The sequence below is a fragment of the Siphateles boraxobius genome, unplaced genomic scaffold, assembly GCF_051911475.1.
Source record: "Siphateles boraxobius isolate OS27281-9 unplaced genomic scaffold, OSU_SipBor_1 119, whole genome shotgun sequence".
Lineage (NCBI taxonomy): Eukaryota > Metazoa > Chordata > Actinopteri > Cypriniformes > Leuciscidae > Siphateles > Siphateles boraxobius.
The window spans coordinates 1,618,929-1,634,729 of NW_027508721.1; the positions used below are offsets into that span (position 1 = coordinate 1,618,929).

General features: G+C 39.0%; 1 protein-coding gene across 1 annotated transcript in view; it reads left to right on the forward strand.

Annotated features, from left to right (window-relative positions):
- adgrl3.1 (adhesion G protein-coupled receptor L3.1) overlaps positions 1-15,801 on the forward strand; it is a 145,833-nt gene that overhangs the window by 127,123 nt on the left and 2,909 nt on the right. The window contains exons 19-23 of the mRNA XM_077203951.1: positions 5,505-5,673; positions 9,177-9,305; positions 9,788-9,884; positions 11,519-11,644; positions 15,586-15,603. Of these exons, the coding sequence (XP_077060066.1) occupies positions 5,505-5,673; positions 9,177-9,305; positions 9,788-9,884; positions 11,519-11,644; positions 15,586-15,603 (539 nt within the window). The remainder of the gene's footprint in view (positions 1-5,504; positions 5,674-9,176; positions 9,306-9,787; positions 9,885-11,518; positions 11,645-15,585; positions 15,604-15,801) is intronic.

Consider the following 15,801-nt stretch of genomic DNA (forward strand, 5'->3'; position numbering starts at 1 on the left):
CCCTCCAGCCGATATGAAGACCGGTTTCTACAGCCCGTACTTCATTGTACCCAAGAAAGGCGGTGGGTTATGGCCAATCTTGGAACTGCGAGTCTTGAATCTGGCCCTTTACAAGCTTCCGTTCAAGATGCTAACGTAGAAACGCTTTTTTGAGCGCATCCGTCCCCGAGATTGGTTTGCAGTGATCGACCTTAAGGACGCATACTTTCATGTCTCCATCCTCCCTCGACAAAGTCACTTTGCATTCAAGGGTCGAGCATATCAGTACAAAGTCCTACCCTTCGGGCTGGCCATGTCGCCCGCGTCTTTGCGAAGGTCGCGGAGGCGGGCATTGGTCCCATGAGAGAGCGTGGTGTTCGTGTCCTCAACTATCCTGACGACTGGCTGATACTAGCTCAGTCTCGGGAGCAGTTGTACGAGCACAGGGATTTGCTGCTCCAGCATATCAGTCAGTTGGGTCTTTGGGTCAACTGGGGAAAGAGCAAACTCGTCCCTGTGCAGAGGATCTCTTTTCTCGGTATGGAGCTGGACTCGGTCCACCAGACGGCACGCCTCACAGAAGAACGTGTCCGGTCAGTCCTGAACTGCTTGAATACTGTCAAGAGTAGAAAAGTGGTCTCACTGAAACTTTTTCAGAGGCTCCTGGACGCTCCCCTCTACGCTCCCCTCGCATGTCGCAACTCGCCCGCCATCTCCTCCTATGAAGTCAGCAGCATCTGAGGTCGCTTCGGCCCACTTATATCCCCGGCCTGCTCAATCATGCCACTACAAGCTCTTATGACAGCCTGTGGCCCAGGGAGAGTGAAGACTCCATCCCCAGGCGTTCCAGCTGATTTGGGACCACTTCAGGACCGCACAGATAGATATGTTTGCCTCTCCGGACTCGCCCCATTTCCAGTTATTTTACTCCCTGACCGAGTGGATCCTCGGCAAAGATGCACTGGCACACAGCTGGCCCCAGGGTATGACGGTATGACGGTATGACCTCCACTAGTATGCATTTCCCCCAGTGAGCCTTTTCGTACAGACACTGTGCAAAGTCACAGTGTCTGTGCTAGTTACTGGAAGGTGGCAGCACTAGGTGTCATGTTAATTAGGATCCCAATCAGTGGAGATCCGTACGGACCAGCACATGCTTGCCGAGCAGCAGCGTTTTGAGGCATCTCAGAGCAAGGTGTACTGCTAACGAGGGCTGTCTCCCTCCACCCTCAAAGTGTATGTTGCCTCTATTGCCGCACATCACGATGCAGTTAAGGGAGATCTGTGGGGAAGCTCGGGTATGACGGTATGACGGTATGACCTCCACTAGTATGCATTTCACGATGCCGCACATCACGATGCAGTTAAGGGAGATCTGTGGGGAAGCAGGGTATGACGGTATGACCTCCACTAGTATGCATTTCCCCCAGTGAGCCTTTTCGTACAGACACTGTGCAAAGTCACAGTGTCTGTGCTAGTTACTGGAAGGTGGCAGCACTAGGTGTCATGTTAATTAGGATCCCAATCAGTGGAGATCCGTACGGACCAGCACATGCTTGCCGAGCAGCAGCGTTTTGAGGCATCTCAGAGCAAGGTGTACTGCTAACGAGGGCTGTCTCCCTCCACCCTCAAAGTGTATGTTGCCTCTATTGCCGCACATCACAATGCAGTTAAGGGAGATCTGTGGGGAAGCTCGACCTGATTGCCAGGTTCCTGATTGCCAGGAGACTGAATCCGCCTCGCACCCTCTCTATACCCTTATCTCTGCTGCTGACGGCACTGCAGAGATCTCTCTTTGAGCCATTGCAGGCAGCAGAGATAAAAGTCCTGTCAATAAAAACAGTTCTCCTGCTTACTTTGGCCTCTATCAAGAGGGTAGGGGATCTGGACGCATTTTTGGTCGAAGAATCATGCCTGAAATTCGGGCCGGCCAACTCTCACGTCATTGTGGATATGTGCCTCTGTGTAGCTTCTTCCTGGGCTTTGGCACAGGATGCCTCGCTGACAGATATTTGTAGAGCTGGCTGCTGGGCAACACCAAACATGTTCGTTAGATTCTATAGCCTACTTGTCGAGCCGGTAGCTTCCTGTGTACTCTCTTCGCATTGAAGCCAGTCAACACTGTAAGCCCTGCTCAAAGTGTCGGCTTGCTGCGCCATTCTTCCTCCTATGGACTGGATACATGCACCATTCTTGCTCCAGTGGAGTTCCTCATTAGCCGAACTCTGTTGAGTTCCTCCACACCCCTCGGGAACAGACGGTCTCCCTTTCCATCGAAAGGGCACGCTTTCCCATTGTTATCCAAGTCTGTATGAGTGGGTCATGCGAAACAGCAGTGGACTTCCCTGGCCTAAGCCCTGTCCCATCTCCGCCTCAAATGCGGGGGGATCAGGAGGCTATCGCTAGGTACTCCAATCAGTAGGTGGTCCAATCAGTACGGTACGTCCGACTACGTCAAACGTGACTGAACTGAAAGAGAACGAGGGTGACACGTAACCGAGACGGTTTGTAAGTTGTAAAAACAGTAACATTGTGGAATATTACAATAAAAAAACTATTTATAATAATTTATAATATAATTATATATATAATTATATATATATATATATATATATATATATATATATATATAATTTAAGTATTTAGGCATTTAGATTATTATTATATATTATTTATCAATGGCAATAGTGTTCTCAGCATACATACTACATACGTCATATAATCTCTTTACAACATTGTTACAAAGTCCTAGTGTGTGTTATTATCTAACCCTAACCTTACCACTCTTAGGCCACAATCAGACAGAACGTGTTTTTCAGGTTTGAAAACGCGAGGCACACCACAGTGCCTTTTTTGGTTGACTTTTTTAATTTAGAAAATAGCAGTCTGCTGCATTTTTTTATGTTGCTAGGCAACCACCGTCCTGTCAGTCTAATCAAGAATTATAGCGCGAGCGCTCTAGAATCTTTGATTTGATGTTAAGTAAACTGTCATATTAGCAGCAACTTGGACAAAAAAATGGACAAGCAGGGGGCTTGTGAAGTCATACTGCTCCGGGTAACCCGCAACAGTTTCTCCTCTATCATTGCAGTCTCCGGACCATAGACAAGCAACTGTAAATTTCCGTCACCACAACGGAAGGCCTGCCTCTCCATTCATTTCGATTGGACAATGGAAAAAAAAGTGTGAATGACGTCTGGTGCTTTTCTAGCCTGGCTCCGCCCTCCTACGTACTTCCGCTCAATTTTCAATTTTCCTTCAGTACTAGGTCTGGGATTGTGCTGTAGTCTTTGGTTTTCTCCAATCAATTTTTTTACAGGGCCAATCAGCGAACAGAGGGAGTGGCTGATAACGATGACGTTGATGTCATGCGTTATTTTGAGTTGTAGTTCAGTAATGGCAGTGGAGACAGATGCGAGCGAAGCCATTCGGGCCGTTGTGGCAACGCTGCCGAATATCAAGAAGTTAAAGCCGGAGCAAGAACAACCTTTGCTTAGTTTTGTTGGTTGCCATGATGTTGTGGCCCTCCTCCCCACGGAGTTCGGGAAAAGTTTGATTTTGAAATCGCTCCGTTAGTGGTGAATGAGTTGGCTAAGGCAAACGCTAGGCATACGTCACGACCAAACGTTAGCGATTGGTTATGGCAGATCCAATAGTTTTAGACTTCAATAGAGTACCCGCCTACAAGGAAGTTAACGCTTGTCAATGGAGCGGTGCCAGACTCTATGTACAAATGAAATGTACGAGAGTCTGGTGGGACCAGGCTACCGCTTTTCTGCTCAGAGATAAAAATAAATAAATAATTACTTCAGCCGCTCAGAGCACTCCTACAAAAATACGAGGAACAGCAGGCGGCTTATGGTTGTTTATATTGTTCAATAAAGTTCTTTAAAAAAACAAAAAATCTCGAGGCACCAGGGGCGCATAAACAGCGTGCAAAACGCTCACTGCCAATAGAAAACAATTTTAAAAAGGCGCCTGTCACTGCAAAAAAAAACGCGTTCTGTCTGATCGGGGCCTTAGTCTCTTTGTCACCAAATCAGTAACAGAAAAAAGAATAGAGACAAATGGCTCTACAAGCTGAGGATACATGGCTGATTTTTTAAATTCTATCTCTATCTCGATGTAAGAAAATTGTATGAGTAAATAGAAAGTCTGGCCCAGTCAAAAATATAGCCTCAGCACAAATTCCATCTGAAGTCCTGAAGTTGGCGTGCATAGAATAGATTATCTTGGCTCAAGCGAGGTGATTGGCTTCTGCGATGGTGGACTCAACAACACCATCGCAGTTCTCACTTTGAAATTGTCAAAAGGTACAAGGTGCTCTTAAACTTACTGTCAGACAATTGTGTTGACCAAAAATTCAACCATATTTCATCTTCCTTATCATCATCATAAGAAGTTTTCATTTTATTTGATTGTGTTTTCCAACTCTTAAGTTTGTTTTGTTTTATTTATGATGTTTATAAATCCTTCATCAGCCTCATCTGTCTTTTTTCTTTGTTTCCTTTTCCATTCTTTTTTTCTGTTTTACATTTCAGCATTCTGTTGAGGCATGGCTTGTTATGGATAGTCACTGGTAAGGATCTCCAGCCAATCAGAGTGCCAGTTCTCCGAATCATGCATTCTGATTGGAGTGTTTAGCTGTGTAGTTCTACCATTGTTTGATTGATTCTCTGAATTTTAAAATTATTTAAGTGATTCATCAATTCTGCAACGTGGCTCTTTGAAATGAACAACGTAATTATAATTCTTCATGAGTATGTGTTCTCTTTCTGCATCAGTCCCGAGTTGGTTCAAAATCAACATTCCTGTCTGTCTGTCTGTCTGTCTTGCCATCTTGATCCGCCATTATTTTTTTATTATTATTGTCTCTGATGGAAACAATAATTCATATTGACTATCTCTCTGTATCGTCTCAAAAGTTCCCCCGTCTGTCTGTCTCTCTCTCTCTCTCTCTCTCTCTCTCTCTCTCTCTCTCTCTCTCTCTCTCTCTCTCTCTCATACTTTCTAATGATCTTGTTTCAGTGCCAAACATTAGCCTGTCACATTAGCTCAGTTCACAGTATAAATGGGTTGCAAGCTGATTATGTGAGTCTAAGTGTGTGTGTGTGTGTGTGTGTGTGTGTGTGTGTGTGTGTGTGTGTGTGTGTGTGTGTGTGTGTGTGTGTGTGTGTGTGTGTGTGTGTGTGTGTGTGTGTGTGTGTGTGTGACCCCAAAGAGTAAATGACATCACTAAATGAGTGTGAGGTTCTGTGCTAAGTACAGACTAGTAGACATTATGGCTGGAGCCAGCTTGACATTTGACTGCTTAGAATAATGCCTTTCTCTGAGACAGTTTATATTCTCATCCTACTATTGTTGAACTGAGGAAACATATATCGACTAATAACATAACATTTTAATAAACTTAGATAATATAAACTGTCTAAGGTCATACATGGAAGTGTGTCAAATGTGCTTGATTGAGAGGTATGCTCTTTATCTGTTTAATTTATCTTTCTCTATCTCTCTCTCTCTCTTAGGTCCTGGGTTATAGGTGCCATAGCTCTGCTGTGTCTTCTGGGGTTGACCTGGGCGTTTGGTTTGATGTATATCAATGAGAGTACAGTCATCATGGCCTACCTCTTTACCGTCTTTAACTCGCTGCAGGGAATGTTCATCTTCATATTTCACTGCATCCTGCAGAAGAAGGTGACACAAACACATACACATAAGGGTGATTCTTCAATTGGGGGCACTTTTGACTACTTGAGAGCTTGAAAAATAACCTTTTTCAAGCTGTTTCATATGCATTAAAGAATTTATCACATCAGATCATGGCCTTGAGCAACCTTGGATTGATCGAGTGGATTTTCCTTCTATTTTTAGAGAAAAAACGAAAGTTAGCTGGCAGTGAATAAGTTTAAACTTACAAAGCATTAATTGATTGTGTCTTAATTTTCAATGTTCTTTCAAAAACATAAAAGAAAATCTTACCGACCCCAAACTTTTGAAAAATAGTGTATATAAAAAGTTCTTGGAAATGTGGAATTAGAACTCCCTTGATTTTCTTAATAAATGTAGAATAAATAGAATTGAATTATTGTTTTTTTTTTTTTTTTTTCATTTTCATTAAATCATCCTAGCTCACAGAAAAGTTCCCCTAACTTGAAGAATCACCCATGTACTGTATGTTATGCAAACATCTGCAGTATTGCAATCACGTGCACACACTCATACTGAGGCTCAATTGACCTCTTTCCTGGGCATTTTACTGAGGGTTTACTGGCCTCTCATTAGTAACGATCTCATTAATCAACCCTTCTGTCACATGCATGCTCAATTAGAGACCCTCAGCTCATCAGATTTATTCAGCTCATGATAGATTTTAAACCCTTTAATTATCTGATGGCCGACCGATGGATAGCTTCCAGAGTCATTTAGCATGAAAATTCTCATATACAGTACACATTACACCGGTGAATTTTAGCTTTAGAAGGAAACAGATATGGATTAGAGAAAAATAATATGTGTATGTATGAATTTTCTTATGTATTGACGGACGGAATGATTGTACTGATGTTAAAATTGATTATGTATTCCACTGGCCAACCTTGAAGCTGAAATGACAATTTATCATGTTTCTTTCGCATTAAATAGATTTTAAACCCTTTAATTATCTGATGGCCGACCGATGGATAGCTTCCAGAGTCATTTAGCATGAAAATTCTCATATACAGTACACATTACACCGGTGAATTTTAGCTTTAGAAGGAAACAGATATGGATTAGAGAAAAATAATATGTGTATGTATGAATTTTCTTATGTATTGACGGACGGAATGATTGTACTGATGTTAAAATTGATTATGTATTCCACTGGCCAACCTTGAAGCTGAAATGACAATTTATCATGTTTCTTTCGCATTAAATAGATGTGCGTGCAGGCAACTTCTAAGCCAAAAGTGAATGATTTCATAAAATTTTTAACTAATAAATTGGGCTAAATACCTAATGGATCTTCTTAACGTAGTATATATTCTCTCAAAGACCCACACGAAGCTATATTTACAAGACGAGCGACTGATCTAGGCTTATTTGGGTTTTGTGGAGACAGCAGTGATATATATCTAAAGCGTAAGTCCTGTTTGGTTGAGGTCTTTGAGGAGTTGGGTGTGCAGTCATCCATAGAGACAGAGGAATAAAACCGTTGGATTTTATTTGGCCGATCTTAGAGAGTTTTCTTTCAACAGCTGCGCAAACAATAACACAGCGTTCATATTAACAACATTAAAAAGCAATTATAGCTGTATTATTGCTGATACAATGGGGAATTTTGTACTGATATTGGTCATTATTGTTATTATGTCTAGATTTTTGGATGGAGCAATACAAGTTATGGTCCTTGTTGTTTGAGAATAAGGTAAAGGTCGTGATGTTGAATGTACATGTGTGTTTTTCCTAATAAAGATTACAGCGTTAGGAAGGTCGTCCAGCATGCTAACTATTGAGGTCATGAAAATAAAATGAAAGTTCCTGCCATGTACACGAAAGTTCACTTTGCTGTTCACAAGCACACAACTGCGCTCGCACAGACACAATGTAACCTGGAGTGAACTCTTGAACACAAGGACACAAGCAATGGCCGATCGATGAAAAAAATGCAATCTAATTACAAGAAATGCTGACTAAGTAATCAAATCACAATTAATCACATACATCGATATTTACTGAAAAAATGTCCCACTTGAAGGCCTAATGTTACTATCAAATAGAAAATAATAACATATTTCCTTAAAACATGTTTGTGTTAGTCATTATTTTTATAAAAAGTTATATCACAAATTATTAATCCTTAAATATGATTGGGTTTTAGGGAGTTGTACCACATGACATTTTTCAACCTGAACTAACTAAAAAAAAACTGCTTATCATAGAAGAGGTTCATTCAAGCCATTGTATGTATCAACTGCATTTGTATTTGTTTATTTGTTTGTGTGTGTGTGGTGTGTGTGTGTGTGTGTGTGTGTGTGTGTGTGTGTGTGTGTGTGTGTGTGTGTGTGTGTGTGTGTGTGTGTGTGTGTGTGTGTGTGTGTGTGTGTGTGTGTGTGTGTGTGTGTGTGTGTGTGTGTGTGTTTGCGCGTGTGTATATACAGTACCGGTCAAAAGTTTGTTTTTGAAAAAAGTCTCTTATGCTCATCAAGCCTGCATTTTTTTAAATCAAAAATACAGAAAAAGCAGTAATATTGTGAAATATTATTACAATTTCAATTATTATTTCAATATACTTTCAAATATAATTTATTTCTGTGATGCAAAGCTAAATTTTCATCAACCATTACTCCAGTCTTCAGTGTCACATGATCCTTCAGAAATCATTCTAATATTCTGATTTGATACTCAGTTGGAAACAGTTGTGCTGCTTAATATTCTTTTGGGACCTGTGATACTTTTTTCAGGATTCTTTTAATAAAGTTAAAAGCAACAGTATTTATTCAAAATAATGCTTGCTGAATAAAAGTATTGATTTCTTTCAAAAAAGAAAAACAGATTACTGACTTCAAACTTTTGAATGGTAGTGGATATTGTTATTGTTTTAACTTTTTATTCATCAAAGAATCCTGAAAAAAGTATCACAGGTTTCCAACATAGATAAAAAATCTGAATATTAGAATGATTTCTGAAGGATGTGGCTGAAGACTGGAGTAATGGCTGAAGAAAATTCAGCTCTGCATCACAGAAATAATTTACATTTTAAAGTGTATTAAAATAGAAAACCATTTTTTAAATTGTAATAATATTTCACAGCTTTTTTTCTGTATTTTTGATCAAATAAATGCAGGCATGATGAGCATAAGGGACTGCTTTCAAAAACATTGAAAATAGTAATGTTTCCAAACTTTTGACCAGCACTGTATGTATCTATGAATGTATGATTGCTTAATCACATTTAACCACAGCTAACATATATATGTGTGTGTGTGTGTGTGTGTGTGTGTGTGTGTGTTTGTGTGTGTGTGTGTGTGTGTGTGTGTGTGTGTGTGTGTGTGTGTGTGTGTGTGTGTGTGTGTGTGTGTGTGTGTGTGTGTGTGTGTGTGTGTGTGTGTGTGTGCGCGTGTCAGATGTGTGATAAACGAGATTAATCAATTTGATAGCACAACATTGTATATATTTATTATATAAATTTTTACATTTGTCTGTATGTTTCTTTGCAGGTGCGTAAGGAGTATGGCCGATGTCTCCGCACACACTGCTGCAGTGGGAAGAGTGTGGAGTCCACCATCTCCACTTCAACAAAGACCAGTACGGCCCGCACACCTGGACGCTATTCCACCAACTCACAGGTATCATGCAAACTCCATACACACACCTGGAGGGGATCCTCCAAACCCACCTCAAGTGATTTTTCTAGGCCAGTGAATGTTGAAGCTGTCAGTGGTCAATGAAGTCATCGGCTTGTTATTTCTGTGCATAGAAAGCATTTTAGCTCTGGCGTTTTCTCATTCATGGGTGAATACAGTCCCTCATGACCCAATTTCACATTCAGCCTTATTTTAAACGGGGCACTCAGCATTCTGCTCACCTTACTATTCGTGAATATAATCAGAAAGGTTTAAAGTACCATATTCCAATCAACTGTTCAGTGCCGATAACTATAGAAAAAAAAAGGAAACAAAACCAACCAAAGTAATGGGGTGTCTGTAATATGTATGACATAAGATAGAATATGTAAAATAAGTGAGCTGCATTACACTATTACTGATATATAGCACAATTTCTTTGTTCAGAATCTAAAAATCGACCCCCTCTCTTCCTCTGTTGTCAGAGTCGTATTCGTAGGATGTGGAATGACACTGTCAGGAAGCAGTCGGAGTCATCTTTCATCACCGCTGATATGAACAGCTCAGCGACTCTCAACAGAGGTAAAGCCAACACACACACAAACATGCACCCATGTGTACATATGTACACCGTATTCATACACATTCATATTGACAGAAACTGTTTCATATATACAAACACAGGTTGTTTGGATCTGATATGAGAAAAGTGGAACAGAAACCAGTTCAATTATCATTTGAGTCCTAGAGAGTAATTCGGACCAATGAACTTTGCCATGGCAAAAACCAATAATATACACTGAAATTTTTTTTGTTCCCTTGACATTATTTTAGCCTTTCAACGTTTCAAAAACATTCAAACAAATTTCACCATTTCTTCTTTTTATTATATGAAATTTGCATTAAACATTTTTTTTTTCCGGGCCTTTATCATTTATTTTCTTCTGTACTTGAGTGCCTTTAATGTATAGATTTTATTGTTTTACCTTTGTCATTGAGCTAGATTTTTTATTTTAATGAAAATCCATCATGAAAATATGAATCATTACATTTTAAAAACTAAGAAAATCTAAGCAAAGAATGATATAAGGATAAACCATTTCAATATTCATTGTGTGGAAAGGATTTATATACATTTTTACACAACAATGGTCCCTCAGTTGTTGTAATTTCTATCACAACCAATATTTTTGCCTCTAATAAATTTGACTGAGTGACAAGAGTAAACAAGAGTGCTTGTTTACCGAAGAAGCAAAATTGTCAGTGAAGAGTTTGCTTGACAATATAAACAAAACTTTTTAGTGTGCTTCATTTCCGATCAAGCTTTGCCAAAAATGTTGCAAATGTAATTTCAATCACTGTTATTTACACCACAGAATGCCATTAAACACGAAACACAATTGGAAGTGACATTGTTGGAAATGTTCATGACGTTCAGAAAAAGTTAGTAGACAAATAAAATAAACTAGTGAGAGTGTGAAAAGTATTTAAAAAAAGTTCACAAAGAAAAAAGATCCAATAGATAATGATTGTCTGAGTTTATGTTTTTTTCATGAGAGAGAGAGAAAAAAAGAGAAATTGCAGAAGAATCTGGAACGCAACAGAGAAGTCCTCCAACTTTCTGACCCTGGAGTCCAAATGGATCAGACATCTGTGTGTGTGCTCATGTTCTGCTCATTCTCAAACCCTGCCTGCCTCTGTTATGTCCAAACGTTAATATGATTTGCTCCTCTGAGCTCCTTTGTCTTTTCTTTCCTGTGTAAACAAGAATGTTAGCTTTTAAAAGTCTTCCAGCGACATCAGAGCTGGAGCCATGGAAAAACGCTCCCAATCAAGTCACACTGGCAAGACAAAATGTCAAACATCAATAGCTGTCCAACATAAACATCATCTATGCGGAGCTCTGTACTATCACATGGGAGGTTTTACATTCCTGTCCACTCGAACTAACATGCTGCGACTGCTGATGTTTAAAGCTGTTTAAACACAAGTTTACTGACTTCTTGTCTGCATCATTCTAACTGTTTATTGTACATCTTTTTTCTGTCTCTTTGTTGCTCCTTCCTTCTGTCTTCTCTCAACTCCATATCTGTCTCTCTCTCTCTCTCTCTCTCTCTCTCTCTCTCTCTCTCTCTCTCTCTCTCTCTCTCTCTCTCTCTCTCTCTCTCTCTCTCTCTCTCTCTCTCTCTTTCCGTTTCTGATTGTGGGTGTTGTAGGTACCATGGCTAACCATCTCATCTCCAATGCTTTGTTACGTCCTCATGGCACTAATCCTTATAACACACTACTGGGAGAGTCTGCTGTGTACAATAACCCTACTGCCAACATGTTCAACACGCAAGGTTTGCCTCTCACATACACATTCGCAAAATGTAGCACTTTTCAGACAGTACTAATTGTCTCTTAGGGTGACAACTGCAATGGAAAATTGACAGGTCTCCTCCTTGAAAACAAAAAGTTTTCATTATTGCAAATAAAAATATTAGGTTAGCCCAAATTTTGTCATCCTTTCCATCATTTACTCAAACCGTGTGATTATTTTTCCCCCTTACCACACAAGGAGATGTTAGGCAGAATATTCACACTGCTCATTTCCATTCAATGAAAGTGAAGTGGGACAGACACTGTCAAGCTAAAATTCTGCTAAAATTGACCTTTTTAATAATGTTTTTATTATTATCAAATTTAGTTTTATCAATTTTTTTTAATTATACATTTTATATAAATGTATATTTATGTAGAATTAGTTTTTTATTTTATGTTCTTAATAATAATTCATATTAATAAATGTTTTAATTTAGTATGATTTACTGATTAACATCTTGCACACAAACATATGGTTTATTTCCAGAAATATAAAATATAATAATTAGTATTTAAAATGTCTTCTATTAAAAAAAAAAAAAAATTTATTGAAATTTAATTTGATTGTATTTAATAAACTTTTATTTTTGAAAACTCTTTAATTAGCTATAATCCTATTGTTTTGATTAATTTATTATTTATGTGGTGGTTATGATAATTTTATGGCGCAGTATAAGAAAATTTAAATCTCTGCTGAACTTTGTTTTCTACATAACAATATAAGGCAATAAATAGGCCTAATTAGTCTAACTGAATGATTCTTTTAAAATGTCAGTTGTGTTGGTCTGTTCAAATTGCTCCATTATGTGTTTTCACACATATATATATATATATATATATATATATATATATATATATATGCCGAGATAATCCATCCACCTCACAGGTGTGGCATATCAAGATGCTTATGATTACACAGCATGATTATTGCCCAGGTGTGCCTTAGGCTGGCCACAATAAAAGGCCACTGTTTTCAGCTTCCAGTAATTGTGTACAGATCCTTGCAACATGGGGCCGTGCATTATCATGCTGCAACATGAGGTGATGGTCGTGGATGAATGGCACAACAATGGGCCTCAGGATCTCATCACGGTATCTCTGTGCATTCAAAATGCCATCAATAAAATGCACCCGTGTTCGTTGTCCATAACATACGCCTGCCATAACATAAACCCACCGGCACCATGGGCCATTCAATCTACAACGTTGACATCAGCAAACCGCTCACCCATACGACGCCATACACACTGTCTGCCATCTGCCCTGTACAGTGAAAACCGGGATTCATCCGTGAAGAGAAAACCTCTCCAAAGTGCCAGACGCCATTGAATGTTAGCATTTGCCCACTCAAGTCAGTTACGTCGACGAACTGCTGTCAGGTTGAGACCCCGATGAGGACGACGAGCATGCAGATGAGCTTCCCTGAGATGGTTTCTGACAGTTTGTGCAGGAATTCTTCGGATATGCAAACCGATTGTTGCAGCAGCTGTCCGGGTGGCTGGTCTCTTATTTATTAGAGGCGATCTTGGAGATGAAGATGCTGGATGTGGAGGTCCTGGGCTGGTGTGGTTACCACACTTGGTCTGCGGTTGTGAGGCCGATTGGATGTACTGCCAAATTCTCTGAAACGCCTTTTAGTCCAGTCATTTTAAGCCAAAATGGGGGTCAACATTGAACAAACTGCAACAGAAGCAAACTCAACTGATTTTGTATCCTCAATATGTCCTGAGTAAGGAAAAAAAAGCCCCGAAGAATCCCATTAGGGGAAAGTTTCGAAAAAGACCCAAATATATCCCATTCATACGCCTATTCATTCTTCTTCTCATGTGAACAGGGTAAAAATTTTAACCTTTAGATATCACCATGAAAATCACTGAGTTGATTACTTACATCAAGACAAGCAAAAAATGTATTACAAGTTTTTTGAAATTGTTTGTTAACATGGACAAACGGTGCATGATATAATTACGTATTAGCTAATTTGCATAATTACCCAAACAGTTCTAAACATTGGGTATAGCCAGGTGAAAATGTCTTGTTGAATCTTGTTGACATATAACAGTAAACTATTTAATATTAAGGTCTGAATGGAATCCATTTAAGCTACCCATGAACATTAATGCAGGAAGAAGTACTTTAGAAACCAGCCTTTATTAATTATTATGGCAGAGATGGGGTTTGGGGCTGGGTCAGTGGGACTGTTTCTGGGGGATGAGTCTGAGGGAAGAACAGGAGACACGGGTAAGGAGAATGCAGAAGACAAAAGGTAGGTGAAATAAAAAGTGTTTGGATAAAAAAATCTAATTACGTACACAATGCACTCAATGCCCAAACCCCATCTCAGCAATAATAATTAATAAAGGCTGGTTTCTAAAGTACTTCTTCCTGTATTAATGATCATGGGTAGCATAACTGGGTTACATTCAGACCTTAATATTAAATAGTTTACTGTTATATGTCAACAAGATTCAAAAAAACATTTTCACCTGGCTATACCCAGTGTTTAGAACTCTTTGGGTAATTATGCAAATTAGCTAATACGTAATTATATTATGCACCGTTTGTCCATGTTAACAAACAATTTAAAAAAACTTGTAATACATTTTTTGTTTGTCTTGATGTAAGTAATCAACTCAGTGATTTTCATGATGATATCTAAAGGTCAACATTTTTACCCTTTTCACGTGAGAAAAAGAATGAATAGGCGTATGAATGGGATATATTTGGGTCTTTTTCGAAACTTTCCCCTAATGGGATTCTTCAGGGCTTTTTTTTTCCTTACTCAGGACATATTGAGGATACAAAATCAGTTGAGTTTGCTTCTGTTGCAATTTGTTCAACCTTTTTTCATAAAATGACTGGACTATTTGGAGACGGCTTATGGTAAAGAAATTGAAGATTCAATTCACAGGCAACAGCTCTGGTGGACATTCCTGCAGTCAGCATGCCAATTGCACGCTCCCTCAAAACTTGCGACATCTGTGGCATTGTGCTGTGGGATAAAACTGCACATTTTAGAGTGGCCTTTTATTGTGGCCAGCCTAAGGCACACCTGGGCAATAATCATGAAGTCTAATCAGCATCTTGATATGCCACACCTGTGAGGTGGATGGACTATCTCGGCAAAGGAGAAGTGCTCTCTAAAACAGATTTAGACAGATTTGTGAACAATATTTGAGAGAAACAGGCCTTTTGTGTACATAGAAAAAGTCTTAGATCTTTGAGTTCAGCTCATGAAAAATGGGGGCAAAAACAAAAGTGTTGCGTTTATAATTTTGTTCTGGGTGTATATATATATATATATATATATATATATATATATAAAACACACACACACACACATAAACTGATTATTATATTATCTAATGAATACTCCATACTGTATGTTGTGTGTTACATTACATGCTTATAATTCACTTTGAAAAATACATTAAACTACACAGCTGTGGATTTCTTTTTCTGTATATCCTTTTTATTTTAATTCAACTTCCTTAAAGGGATAGTTCACCTAAAATGTTTTATTGTTGTCATAATTTACTCACTCTCAAGTTGTCCATAAAGGTTTGGAACAACAAATTCTAATTTGAAAAGCTATTCTGTGTCCTGAACAGTGATATCCTGCATAGATGCTTCCCGTGTCTGTTTAATGAGCTTGTTTATGTTGTTTCTATGTCCATCTGTTCTGTTTAATAATTTGGTGGTATAAGAACATTTCAGGCTAGCATCTGTCCTAAACTCAGCAGGTTAGAATTCAGTCACTAATGCCTATCACTGTCTGAACTGAATATAATACTTCTCTCTCTCTCTCTCTCTCTCTCTCTCTCTCTCTCTCTCTCGCTCTCTCTCTCGACATGTTCCATAAGCATTTATGTGTGTAATCATTCTCTCTCTCTGTCTCTCCTTTCATGCGGGTCTGCAGCCTCCTACAGAGATTCAAGTATGATTCATTTGCTTTCACAACAGCTCCACGTTTATAATATATTCTCCTTTGCTTCTCTCTTCTTTAATCTTCTCCCTTTCCTCATTCCTCCCATTCCCTTCTCCTTCCCCCACTAAATCCACATTCCACCCGTATTCATGTTTTTTTTTATATAATATATAATATCCTATTTGATATCATCTTTCATAAAGCATA